The following is a 14,621-nucleotide window of genomic DNA, read 5'->3' on the forward strand; positions in this document are numbered from 1 at the left end:
TTGGGTTATACGAATGCTTCAAGGCCTTCCTTCTACTAAACCAACTGCCTCCATTACCGAGATACAGGGCGCTCATATTATAAGGTAAGGTTATAAAACCACCATTTAAGATCATTTTAGTGAAAGTTTCATCCTTCAAGGCGTACCATTCACTGCTGAAATACTAAACAACCTGCTTCCATGGCCGAGATACAGGGCGCCCATATTATAAGGTAAGGTTATAAAACCACCATTTAAGATCATTTTAGTGAAAGTTTCATGTTCCTATCTCATAGAATTTAAGAACAATGATGAATAAATAATTTTCGAGCAAAATTTAAATGGCCGGCTGAATATATTACCGCAGGAGCCGCGGCCGCGGAATTTAAATGACCACGTCAAAGGGTTAAAACAAACCTGCATATAGTCTTTCTTATATAATACATTGAAAATGGGGGGCACACAGTAGCATAGTTGATTGAGGCGCTATGATACAAGCCAGAAGGTCAAAGGGTTTATCCCGATGAGGTCATTGGATTTTTCAATTGACCTGATCCTTCCAGAGGCTCAGCCTCTGACAGAAATGAGTAATAGAAATCTTCCTGGGGGTGAAGGGTGGCAGGTACACAATGCTGGCAACTTTACCACCATCTGTGAGCTGACTGTATATAAAATGTGGGAGCCTCAGCCTCTCAACCCTATGGGCTTCTATGGCCTGGTAGAAGGATTGCTTTTTTTCCTCCTCCCCATAGGAATTATGCTTTTTGGAGCATAACGGTTGATTTGATTCTCAACTAAGGCTCTTTCGGTGTTTATTTAATGTGTCATTATTTACTTTATAGATGAAGTTGACACTATTGTATTTATTTGTATAGTGTCCATCACTTTATATGTAAATAAATTATTTTAGCATAATTATATGCAGCAAGTCTTAACAAGAAAATGAACAGTTTCTCAACATAATTCTGCATAATCCTCGTTTAGCATAAGAAAGACAGTTCACCAGGGATTCTTTAAATAGGTGTTTCTTTGTATCTCTGTAGTTATGAACACAGACTTTTGCATAGGAATGCTTTTGTCTTTTCAGAGCCAGACTGTTGGTATGAAGTTACTGTTCAAGGCTATAATAATGAAGGTGTGGGGGACCTTGGTTTGAAAGCAATTCACACACTTCCTGCCAGAGGGAGTACTGATGGGACATCCAACCCCTTCTTGGGGCTGGAGCCTCCAACCAACCTGGAGGCTGAACCTACGTCACCCACCTCCATTAACCTGACATGGACATCATCCCAGTCCACCATGAATGTCAGCTACTATACCGTATGTTACGGGCTGGTGCAGAGTACCCGTACAGTTAACACTTCTGTATACAGCTACGTAAGCAGGTAAGCTGCTGACTATTGCATTTTTTCCCCTTAGTGGCGTGAGACAGTCCACTTGGTACTGCAGCCACTACTGGCCTGTTATACCACCCCTGGAAGATAGATTATGGTGATTATTGAGCAATTGCTAGAATGAAGATTGGTAGGGGAAACCGAAGTACTCAAAGAATACCTGCTCCAGCACCATTTCGTCCACGACAAATCCCACATGACCTTACCTGGGCGGCCGCTGTGGGAAGCCAGCATCTGACCACCAGAGCTATGGCGCACTGAATATTTGAAATTACTTTTGCATCAAGAATATGCTTCTTTGCTTTCTTCTTTTCCTCCCTCCCTTCCCCCTCTTAATTTCCTCCTCCCCTTCTGAGTATAGTCTGTGACTTCTGTTATGACATCATGCATCCGTTCTTTCTTTTTCCAAGGTCTTCCATGGTATAAGTTGTCAGCAGATATCATCCATAAATGGGGGATTTTAAATCCTCAGACTTTGCAGTCCATGGAGGCATTATTTATTTTTCAGGTTAATGCTTATGTACTGCAATAAAGGATTTTAAATCTTCTAGTTCCTTGTGTTTGGCTGTCATGGCTAGCTTCTTATCATCTTGAATGGGGAATTTTAAATCTGTTGGTTCTGCAGGGCTCGCAGCCCTGGTCAGAGCTAACTTGTAGCTGTAATGATACCACTATTGAGAAAAAGCAGAACTGAGTCACTTCGTCTGTGCACATGCACCTAGGAGTTATGCAGCGCATGGACTGATGCATGTTCTGTGTTTGGAGCGCCTTTTAACATCATTCCATTATTTGTATTTGCAGCACGAGCCAGGGCGTGGAGGTCACTGGCTTGACGCCCTACACCCTGTATGAATTCAAAGTGCGCTCCCATGACCACAACAATCAGTATGGACCATACAGTCAGAAAGTTGAGTGCCACACCCTTGAAGATGGTAAGTGAAACTTTGGGGTGTAAAAGTGATGGGATTCATGGCTTATGTAGTGACAGTGCTTGAACTATGTAGCATGTGCGTTGTCGGACTGACTGAATTGTGAATTGGAAGCAAATTTAAATCAAGTCATCACCTATTTTTGAGATGCCATACATTTTCCTGGAGGGACCACAGAAGGCCACGAAAATTTGAATACCTGAATATGGAGCAGAACTGATGACTGTTACACCACAGTTTCCAACAGTTAGTTGGTTCTGTGGCCTCTTGGGCATATTGGCCCTGGCTTATCACTGTGGAGCTGCAGGATCAGTTCCAAGTGACATTTGTGGTGGGTGCAGTGGCACTGGAGCAAGCCCTGCTACCCTAAGATGGCCGGATGCTGTGATACATGTAGGCACAATGTCACAGCCCTGGTCTTTTAATCAGGGGCATTGTGCTACAAGCCGGAAGGTCACAGGTTCGATTCCTCTTGAGTTAATTGGTTTGTGGGAGCATCCCACATTATCACGCATTTCTGCAACACACACTCTTCACATCACTTTTCACCATCACGCGCGCTAACCAATCAAATTGCTCCAAACGTTCGCATTTATACTGCGCTCGCTGCTAGCCCTGCATCTACATCATCACGCGCACTAGCCAATCAGCGCCCTGCAAATTCTTCCTCCTCAATTTCAAGTTTTGCTCCGCCCACCGAGCAGTGTATAAAAAGGAGCAGCCGCAAACAGGCATCATCAGTCTGACTTCAGTCTACGATCAAGCCACACTCAAGCAACATCAACCAGCAGGCTTCGTCGCCAGCACTCGGTCTTCGGAGGCATCGGCAGGCTGTGCCAGGCACGACTGCCTCGGCCCTCCGGCTCTCACAACCCGACTCACTGGGGCACCTCGCCTGGACTCGCCGGTGGTCGTGTCCCTGTCCGACCCACTGGGCATCTGGCGTAGCCACTGCCTCATCACTCCTACGACCGCACTGCGTGACCACACAACTTCAACTCACCTGCCGCACGGCGATCAAGCAACCTCCACCATCTGCCGCACTGTGATCAAGCAACAGCCGCACTGCGGCCACTCCACACACCGCAACCAACATCCCTTCCTACCGGCGCGCACCGCACTACCTCACCGGTCAAGCATGTCAGCAACCACGGTCCTTTTCAGGACCAACAAACTGTTCCGAAGAAGTGGGTTGTCATCGGAGTAATGATGAACAACAAAGACATAAACCCCACAGGTTTTTCAGTTACCTAATCTTTCCAGCTGCATTGTGACCCTGGGGGTAATGGGCAGCCAGAGTGTAAGGCTGACAGTCTCACCGCCATCTGTGAGCCAATTGTCTAGAAAGTGTGGGAGCCTCAGCGTCTCACAACCTTATGGGCCTCCACAGCCTGTTACAGGAATAGCTTTTTTTTTTAAGGAAAGGAATGGGAGGACGTGGACTGTATTTGTCTGGCTGAGCATAGGGACCACTGGTAAGCTTTTGCAAACATGATAATGAACCTTCAGGTTCCATAAAATGCTGGGAACTTTATGACTAACTTAGCAACTGTTTTTTTTTTTTTTTTTCAAGAAAGACTTTGGTGTTTGGAATTAATTAATTTGGGCGCTTCATTTCTGACTCATCACTAGTCTGGTTACACATTAATTAAATTTGTGTTTAAGTTGTCTGAGATCTTAATAACAGCGACAAGTATGGTTGGCTGAGTTGAAAAGCCATTTAGTTAAGAACAGGCATTTTGGAGCAACGTGTTGCCTCCATCATCAGTGTCAAAAGAATAAGCCAGGCTCAGCTAAGCTTGCTGCTTGTTTAAGCTGGCTTCTTGCTTGACTTACTTTCATCCCAAAAGTATGAAACAATGTATTCCTTAAACATGTCAGGCTCTGTCTGATGTACATGGCATCACAACCAAGAAGACCAAATTTTACAGGGTTTATTTCCTCATGTACTGTCTTACAAAATCAAATGCAATTTGTCATCTCAATATATCTTGCTATTGCCTAGGTATACTGTTCCAGAAATGCAGACATGTTTCAGTCTTACAAGATGATCATCAAGAGATACACCTTATTAAAAATAAGTTAAACCCCTAATGATGGTCTTCTAAGACTGAAATGTGTCAGGGTCTCTGTAAAACATGGTCCCATTAGGCAGTAGATACTATATTGTTTGATTCATTCAAGACGTTAATACTCTTCAAGTTCCAGATCGTTTCCACTAAGCTCTGTGTGACTCCAGTGAATTCTGATGATGATTTATGTGTTCTTACAGTTCCAAGTGCAGTGCTGGATGTGCAGTGGAGTCCCCTTAATTCCAGCACAGTACGTATATCGTGGAAGGAGCCGCAACGCAGCAATGGTGTGATCAAGAACTATGAGTTACTGGTTCGAGGCTATGCTGGATCACAGCATAGCGTGCACTGTGTCAATGTGTCGAATTCCAAGTTAAACACTGAGGTTAGGGAAAGTCTGTACCAGCAAATTGTTATTATACTTAATACTAGATATTAGAATGTTGAAATGGACATTACTCTTTAAAGGCAGAATTCTTCAAGTTAATATATAACCTCACAGGAAACACTGTGTGTGTCTGGTACAAAGATCTGTTTCTTAACGCTGTTTAGGGAAACAGTAACTTTTTATTATGAGAATCCTGCAGAATGCATAAATGCGCTCTGTGGGGAAGACCACAGAGTTGTATGTTAAAGGAAGTGCTACATAGAGAACCAGTGGCCTTTAAAGGGTTAAACTCAGTGTATTCATAGAGTAATCTTATTTATTATAGGCAAGTGTTTCTCAACTTCTGGCCACTCATTTCCTGTCCCAGAAAACCGTTTCCGTCAGTTTCCTGACAGACGTTTGTTTGTAATGTGTAATGTGTGAGTAGGAATAGAGATGAGGTTTCAGCACAAGTTTGTATGACAGCTAATCACAGACTTTGAAGTCATTCTCAGTGTTTGAACTGTCTATTTTCATATCATCTATTAGCTCTCTTCAAACCATGGTTTTGTCCTGCATTCTGGCGATGACACATAAATGTATAATTTGGTTTTCTCTGTGCTCACTTGCAGACCAACCTCATTATAGGTGTCAGAGCTTATGTGTTTTTCTTTATGATATTTGTTTCTCTTCAGTTGATGTGCTCCTCTTAGGTTCACTCCCAATTGGATTTCTTGCATCATGCTAAAGACATATTTGAGAGCAAAGCTGGAAAGAAGTGGCAATAAAGCGTCTCCCTGTTTTTGATAGGAATCATATGAAGCAAATGTTTGCCTTTGCCAACTTTTCTGTAGGTTTCATTTAAACATATGTAATTAGTGTAACTAGTTTCATGGACACACCAAATTCAGTAAGAATACTGTGCAGTACTTCCCTCCTAACTGAATCATAGACTTGCTTGGAGTCTGTAAGTAGTTGATGGTACTACCATTTTTTTCTTCAGTATTTGGTGGATGCAAAAAGAGATCTGATCAGTACTTAATCTGTTACTTTGAAACCCATGCTGATAGTCAGCAATAATTGTCTCTGCATATGGACTTCACCTTGAGAGAAGAATATAGGATAAAATTTTGTGTGAAGTTGATAGTGTTGATATGCCTCAGTAATAACTAGTCAGTTTTAGCACCTGTCCTGTAAAAGTAATAGACTCCTTCCACTGTTGAGGCAATTTTTCCTTATTCCAAATAGGATCGTTGAGATAATGGGCGACAGAAAGTAATGTTTCACCTCCTGCTTCAAACACTTCTTTCTGACTGTGATAAGTACCCGGTGATTTACATATTTCCAATTTTTCAGTAACGGTTTGAACCTCAGAGTGACTACACATGGGCATTCATGATGTCATAAAGTAACCCAGAAAAAACTACAGTCATATTCCAGAAGATTGTAAATCTTCATTTTGTTTCAAATGGGAACATGAAATCATGTAACACGCTTCGCCTCTCTTCACTGTTGTTTGTTTCAGGTCCACAGAATATTTTTTGGTAAAACTTAAATTGTGCATTTTTCTTTATCCTTCATCCATTGTCTTTACGAATGAGGATACTGCAAATGTCTTGATGAATGGCAAATGTGATATTTTGCAGGTTACAGATTTAGAGCCTAACACGAGGTACTTAGTGACTGTAAGGGCAGTTACACGGGCAGGAATGGGCCCTCCCTCAGCTAGTGTCACCGTCACAATTCCGGTAGTCCCACCACCTGGCATTCCAGCCAGTGTACGGCCACCATCAACTCATAATCCAAAGACAGACCAGCATTTGGGTAAGTGTTATCTGAGTCAACAATAGGTAGGAAAATGTGTTCACTTGTTTGAAATGATGAAGTGAGTAAATTCATTGATGTAATTGACTTCGTTATATTTTTAATTCGAAGCAGGGATGAGGCCACATGGGCCTGCTCCAAGTCATAATGATGTCTTTTCATAGGTCTGTAATATGAGGCTTTCTGTTATCCTCTACACATGCATTCTCAAGTTTAATCAGTATTCTTCATTGTCAACAACTGCATTAATAACTCTCCACCACTGAGTTGGTGTAAGTGGAATGTTCTGGACTCATATTTTATAGGTGCTTGTTCTGGATCTCGGTTGGGACACCAACTAGTCTGACGATTTTCGTGGTTTTACTCAGTCTCTCAAGGAAAATGTTGTAGTACATTGATTAGGCCCAAACCACTTCCTTTGGAATGCCTTCCAATTCATCCATCCACTTGACAGCATATACATGTAGCCTAGCTGCATAAAGGGTTGGTATATAACCCACTTAAAAGTGCTTACCCTTTCGTAATTATTTCCTTAGTATTTTGTCTCTCTTAAGGGCCCTACACACGCTCCGGTAGACCTGTCAGGTGCGCCTGCGCAGGTCGACCTGAAAACCCCAGTGCGCCCACACGCTCAGGTACACCTTTCCGATATTACTTCAGTTGCGTGTTTGCTATGGTCGGACATGGCATCTACAGATGACGATGTTCTAGCTGTATTTGGCTTATTATTAGCTACAAATTGTTTCAAACTGAAAAGTAAGCGTCAAACCTGGTGCAAAGAGTGGTTGATGAAAAGAAACGTTTATTCACATGTGAATCTGTTACGTGAATTGAAGTTGGTCCCTAAAGATTGGCACAATTATTTGCACATGAATGAAGAAACTTAGCTCCTGTCATTAGTTGCCCCATTAATTAAAATAGAAAGATACCGTTATGAGGATGGCCATTTCGCCACACGCTCCGGTTTGCCTGGTTCAGGTACAAAACTGCACAGGTCGTCTAATGATTTTTCGAATATGCTCCGGCGGACTGTTCAGGTCACAATAACTGCGACGTTTTATCATCCACACGCTCCGGTCGACCTGCGCAGGCGCGCCTGTGCAGGCGCACCTGACAGGTCTACCGGAGCGTGTGTAGGGCCCTTTATGTTTTCTTCTTCCAAATAATCAAGTAGTCGTTTTGGTCAATATAAACAGGGAACACCTTTGTTCTAAACCTTATTATTAGAGTACATGTCAATAATGCAGCCATATAAGGGACATCAAGAATATGTCATTCACTAAAAATGTTTTTTAATACTTATGATGTTAAAATTATTAAAATGTCAATAGGACACTAAAAGTATATTTTATACATTAAAAGTGATTATCAAAATTTATAACATGTCTCTGGTTTTACATGTGTTTTTCTAGTTTTTTTAGGCTTCACATAGGCTATCATCAGGTGATTTTTCCTTTGGGGGGGGGACCACTGCACGGCACTTGTTCACCATGCACCTTTCATGCACGTCAATGTTTAGTTTAGTCTCATGACTAGTCGCACTCTTTTGCGGCTATTTGTAGTTTTTTGTGTTGTATTTTCTTGTGTCTGTCTTACTATTGTGGTATTTCTGAGGCCTAAAATACTAGAAAAATACATGTAAAACCAGAGACAATTCAGGAATTTGTATAATCACTTTTAATGTATAAAATTGATGTTTTAACGATTTTAACATCATAAACTATTAAAATACATTTTTAGTGAGTGACATATTCATGATGTCTTTTATATTGTTGCATTATTGATGTGTACCCTAGTAATGAGGATAATGCCTCAATGCAACGTGATGCTAAATATAGCCTTTGTTCTAAATCCACTTGCTGCTCCAAATAATCAAGTAATTCTGAGGCCATGGGTGACATTCTTTTATTTGCTGGAAGTAATGGAGTATGGTTAACCTTCGATTTTGCGATTTTTGCATGGTCCTGTCAGTCCTCACAATTTCTTAGCTAAGGCGATGGACCTCCATTCCTGTCAATAGTTGCAAATACTTCAGTCTGAAACTACATATCAATGCTGATGCACAGCTGCAAGTGATCCATAAATACACCATGTGACTTATACAGCATAGCACACGCGAGCGGATTTTTCCTCCATAGAGGTCCAAACAGCTCACACTCTTAGGCCAGCTTTGAACCTGATGCATCTTAGTAAAACAGTAACTGAAGAGGGTGTATTTAGTCTTTCCCTATGTGTACCAAAGAACGACTGTTGCGGCATCATGACTGCTGTGTTTTCATAGGTGAAACAGTCAACAGGAAATCACCCAGATTCAAATAGTTTTCATGTGTCCATGTGATTTCACTTAAGAAATACTAAACTTTATTGTAGACTAACATGAATTTAACAGCAAGGTCTGAAACTTACAATAAAGGAAAACCTAAATCGGTTAACAATAAATATTGTAGTGCACGTGTCAAACAACAGTCACATTTGGGACTTTTAGTACCAACACGTAAACCCTATTGTGAAGAAGCATGAAGAAACAGAAAGAAGTTCCCGCCAGTGCAGACCTTTCTCAAAGCAGCAGTAGTCACTGAAATGTTCTCCATTGGAGAAATGGAATTTGCACTTGCTGCAGGGTTCAAGTAAGCAGGTGCAAGTAATGCTTTCACAGATGGCGCCTACCTCAAGGAGAACGGCCTACATATCTCTGCTCATCTCTAAGTAGCCAAGTCTTCAGCTTCTAATGGTTGGAGCAGCAGATTCAAGAGGAGACAGCTTTTCTTACAGAAATCTGTAGGAGTGTTCATTTGGAAACTGTAGAAGACTGCAAGAATTACTGACTGTTGCAGTAAATTGAAGGTTATGACCTCTGTGGCTTAAATAATGTTGATGAGGCCTGTCTATTTTTTGGTCTACAACCTGGGAAAACCCTCAGGTTTTGCCATGGAGGTACCATATGTATGTTACCTCACACAACTAGTTAGAAAACTAGGCCACCCATTTTCCTGGGTGATATAAATACAGGGACCTGGTCCCCTGGGTTCAGAGTCTTGAATCTGAGACAGTAAAAACGGGACTCTGACCTGAGAATGACGGCACTGGCAATGGCCATCAACATTTTTAATTGACAGACCCATCCCTTCATCAGAAAGGATGTTACATGAGGGCTATGACTGCAAGTGTTCAGTTTGAAAATATAATTACTCTTGGTGAGTCTCAAGGGGCTTGTCACCAAGGCGAACTGATAGGTGGTAAACCGACAGTCGTAAAGTAACTCTGACCCTGACTCTGGATATGTTGTCTGCAGTGCACTTAACGGCAGAACCTTCAAGACTGTTAACACCTACAACAACCATGAACTGCTTTGTGAAGTCTGGTTTCTTGACTGATGATGTCAGTAACAATGATGATGGTGTGGTGAAACTGACAGAAGAAGAAGAGTGTGACTGGCACACTTTACAGCTTCTTGGAATGCAATCTGAGGACTGCCGAACATATGACAGCACTCTCAAGGTCTGTGGGGTCTGTAGTGTCAACCACACATTAGATCAACATTTGCCTAGGCCAGAAGAGGAAGTTACAGAACATAAAGCAATATTCATAGATGTACCGCAAGGACTGCAAGCTGCCATAAATTACATACATCCATTTGATACCAGGAACAATACTCTTATAATGTGCAAGAAAGTTAAAGTTGAAGCATACAGACTGAGAGCTCAGGGAGAAAAGAAGCAAAATACTGGCTGTTTGAAAAAATAGCGTAACTGGGTATGTACCATATTTGACAGTCATTTCAACCAAATACTCATATATTGCTTTGAAATAGGCCATGAACACTTCATTCCATTTCCTTTCCATTCACCATTTCATCCTACCAATGTTACATAAACACAACGGTTCATTAAGCATTGTAAAATAATGCAGAAACCATATTTTCATTTGCATTTACATTGTTAGTGTTCAAACATGTATATTGTGGCGTGTTTCCTTGTGATTATGGTCCAATAAGTTGTTCCCGAATCTGATCCATCCCACTTCTGACACCAGTTGTCATGTGTTTGCGAGGCAACAGGACAGGAAATTACGTGGGTTCCCCGATTTTAACACATGTTTGTTGCACAGCTACTTCTACACTCACAAGTACAGTTGTTCACACCTTCGCTATTACAATTACTTGCACCGCTATTCTCACTGAAGTATCTTCTGCTCTTTCCGAATACCAGCTCTACTCTTCTAAGGTCAAATACAATCTGAACTCTGCTCCAATCGAATACAAACTGAAAACTCGTCAGAACTACACTGACTCTTGTAGTGTGCGCTCGAACTGACTAGGGAACATCGTGTTCAAAGGTGCCGTTCTCTCTGCTTGTAGTATTTGTTTCCATGGGTATCCTTTCATTTCCAGGGAAACACATTTGTTGTTTAGGCTATTCCTATGCAGCGGTCTGCTGGTATTGCATTTCCACTAAAGTGTACATTCTTATTGCAGCCATTGCCTATAAATGGACATCTTGTCGCCCGGCTTTTTGGCGGCACACCATAATATTTTAAATGATATTCCAAGGTTATGGTTTAAGGAAGACTATAGTCTTCATGTTGCATATTTCCCTGATATTACATTTTCCTTCTATTTTACATCTGTTTTAAGCAGTCCCTTAAAAATTGTAAAATTGAGGTTTCACTGCAATCACGTTTTTGTGCTCAGGGTTGTGACAGCATGGGGGTGCTCTTGTAGGTTGATACAAACGTTTTAGAGGTGCAAGCTGTTGCCATCTTCGAGGTCGAAGTGTGGATGCTGAAGGATTGCTTTGCTTTATAGGCAGGTTGCAAGAAAGATCGTCACTCAGATCCACAAGATGGGCAGGGGATAGAACTCCATTGTCAGCTGATAGGAATGATGAATCATGCCCACCAGAATGTTGGTGTTAGTACCTGCAACTGTGCAGTGTGACAGTCCAGAAGGTCGCAGTCTGAACAATGAGCTCTGCGAAATGCTCATAACATACATGAAGTGATCATTTACATCAAGCAGAGTATATTATATTTAGATTTGAGGTTATGGCAGTGACTATGACGACAGTAAGTAATCTTTGAGAAATAAGGTTCATTTGTATTATCTTCTTTGACTGTCCTGACATGGTTCTTTGTATGCAGGAATTGTGGTGGGTGTGGCAATAGGAGTGGGTTTCATCATACTGTGTGCCATGGCTGTCATGTGGCGAAGACGTTGCATGAAGTCTGCATCCGCTGAGTGTAGCAGTACAGCTACCACATGTGGCGGTCATCAGGTGAATGGGAATGGCTACTACAAGGAATGGGACCGGTCTGCCACCGGTCATGGGCGCATAATGGCTGCCCCTTCTGAGAGTCATGAGCTGGATTATTTTGTGACTGCGGTTACCACCAACATCCCTTGTGATGATAACACTGATCACTTGGATACAAAGGTGTGTGTTTGCCAGTACCCTCAGTGTTAAGATTGATTTCAGGTTAAAAACACATAACACACCAACAGATAACATGTGTCATCATCATCATCATTATCGGGATAGTCTAAAAGTTGTATATTTTGCCTTAATTCAGTGAAAGCATAAGTATGCATCTGTCCCCGGGAATAACCTTACTATCGCAGAATCTAATAAACTGGAAAATGTACAAAGGAAAGATATACTACAATCAATATATTCACACCAGTTTTCATGTAGTTGTGAATTAATTTCAGAGTATTTAAATTTTAGAACACTTTATTCCACATGCCATCTTGATGCTGTGCCGCTTGTTAAGATCTACAAGAACAAACTTAACTGTTGTTCTGTTATGGATACTGTTGGTCTCCATGTACTCACTAAGCAAATTAGGGACTTTTCTGTCCCTAATGCCAGTAATATCTCGAAGATATGTGCTACAGCATCTGCAGATCTATGGACATTTTTAATGAACAACTACTAGTATCTGACAGGCAGTCACAGTAAATGCATGGTCTAAGGCATGATCTGTCTTTGTTCGCCCAGATGCAAGGATCATGGGTTGGAATCCAATTCAGGAGATGGATGTGTGCGCGCGCTTGCGCACACATAGACGGGCATATGTGTGTTTATTCTTTGTTTATTCTTAGGTCTTATAATTAGCTGATCATTCCCCCCAAGCAGCCCTACTCTCTGAAAAATGATTACAGAACTGAATAAGGGGCCTGAGCCTTGAATGGGCTGGAAGAGCCATTGAAAAAAGTATCCAACATTGTGTGTGCTCATAATTACTGTATTCTTTGAATGTAAAGTGGTTGATATGTGGGCCAGGCCAGGAGAGTGGCTGTCCTGATTGTCTCTCAGTTCTTGCATGCCATTAAATTATGCCACAGATGGTTCTTTCCATGTCAGATCCAATTTGTCCTGTGATTAGTATGAGTATTGTGAGCATATGTTTGGCTGTACAAAAATTATGATTTACTTATTTAATGGAACTTTATTGGCTGCACTGGTTATGCCATATGAACAATTGGTTAAGTGAATGATGATAGGAGAAGGATGTTTAAGGTTATGTTCTCTGTTTGTATTAACATAGTATTCAAGCATTTGCTGGAATGGACTAATTGAAACAGTAAGAAATCTCATTTGTAGTAGGTGGTGTTTGAGCTGAGCATTTCAACATGGGACTGCCTGAGTGCAAAGTAGGAATGCTGATGCTGATGACCCCAGCACGGTTTTTGGCTAAATAATAATATATAGCCAACCATATATAGACATAAATAAAGGCAATCAAACAGTGGAATCTACATTGGTCTGATGAGCAACAACACAGTTTGCACAAGGACTGGAAGTAGCAGACTGGTGTATAAGTAGTGATGGTTTTGCTACTTCTGTGGTGCAACGCTGGATTCATCAGAACAGTGCCGTGTTTATGTGCTAATAAATCATGTAGATTTAATGTCATAGTCATTTAAGGTAAATTACACTTCAAAATGAGTATCAGAACCAACTCTTTATTGCCACATGCATTGAAGAATATGAACAAAATATCAAAGCATTAGGAGCAGGACTGCTGATAATGCGATGCATCAAACCCAAGTCTGAAAGGCTCAGAACTTCAATTTTATGTCACTGATTCACAGCTGTTAAGTCCAACAAGTAACATACTACATTCCACATACATGTTGATGGATCCAGATTGTATGCTTCTTAACCTTTATCGGACGAACGTCATCATATGATGTCGTTAAAAGTAAGGGCAGCTGGCCGAACGGCATCATATGATGTCGCGGATTCCACGCGTGTAAAGATTTTTTTAAAATTAAATTTAAAATATAAATTATTGTTCTATTTACATAATTTTTGGTCACAACCTTTATAAGGTGACAGCCTTCCCTCCTGCGTGATCTAATGTAATCTACCGACATCATATGGCCGAACAACCTCATATGATTTCGCACATTGTACGCGTGTAAAGATTTTTTTAAAATTAAATTTAAAATTAAATTTTTGCTCTACTTACGTAATATATGTTCACCATCTTCATGAGGAAACAGCCTTCCCTCCTGCGTCATCTATGGTAATGTGGCCTTCGTATGGTACTGCCGAAAACATTCCGAAATGCAGAGTCCGACGTCGCAGCTCACGCACTTCGTACGAATGCTAGACCGCTTCCCACGTGAAAAGCACACACGACACCTCAGTTGCGATTTGGAGGAAGCAGGCCAGTGATATCAAGCTGCAAGTGATATTTATCCCCGCAGCTACACCGGCATAATTATTCACATCTCTCCAGCCACACTGGTCTGACGGTCCCCAAGTTGACGACGAAGGTGATGACCCTACGTCCGCGGATTCAGAACTCCTACTTTAATCGCCCCTTTCAGAATCGGTTGAATAGCAGTCCAAATCTGTGTTACTGAACAGCTGTTTTTCACTTTCAGCACCTTCCATACGACGTCGTCGTGTATACGGCTCTATAGCAGTGAATCTCTGTGCGTAGACCACGATAAGAAGCTATAAATCTTAACCTCGAGCCCACACATACAAAAATCTCATTCACGACTTCGCTGAACCCAATATCTACCTCATGATGTCATGGGTGG

General features: G+C 41.5%; 1 protein-coding gene across 2 annotated transcripts in view; it reads left to right on the forward strand.

The window, feature by feature from the left end:
• Window positions 1–14,621, forward strand: part of LOC111862528 (protogenin) — a 214,597-nt gene that overhangs the window by 188,250 nt on the left and 11,726 nt on the right. For both annotated transcript variants that reach the window (XM_023848010.2, XM_033750698.1), the window contains 5 exons: window positions 1,067–1,364; window positions 2,175–2,305; window positions 4,575–4,759; window positions 6,388–6,565; window positions 11,705–11,997. In XM_023848010.2, coding sequence (XP_023703778.1) covers window positions 1,067–1,364; window positions 2,175–2,305; window positions 4,575–4,759; window positions 6,388–6,565; window positions 11,705–11,997 — 1,085 coding nt within the window. The remainder of the gene's footprint in view (window positions 1–1,066; window positions 1,365–2,174; window positions 2,306–4,574; window positions 4,760–6,387; window positions 6,566–11,704; window positions 11,998–14,621) is intronic.

The sequence above is a fragment of the Cryptotermes secundus genome, unplaced genomic scaffold (assembly GCF_002891405.2).
Source record: "Cryptotermes secundus unplaced genomic scaffold, Csec_1.0 scaffold1084, whole genome shotgun sequence".
NCBI lineage: Eukaryota > Metazoa > Arthropoda > Insecta > Blattodea > Kalotermitidae > Cryptotermes > Cryptotermes secundus.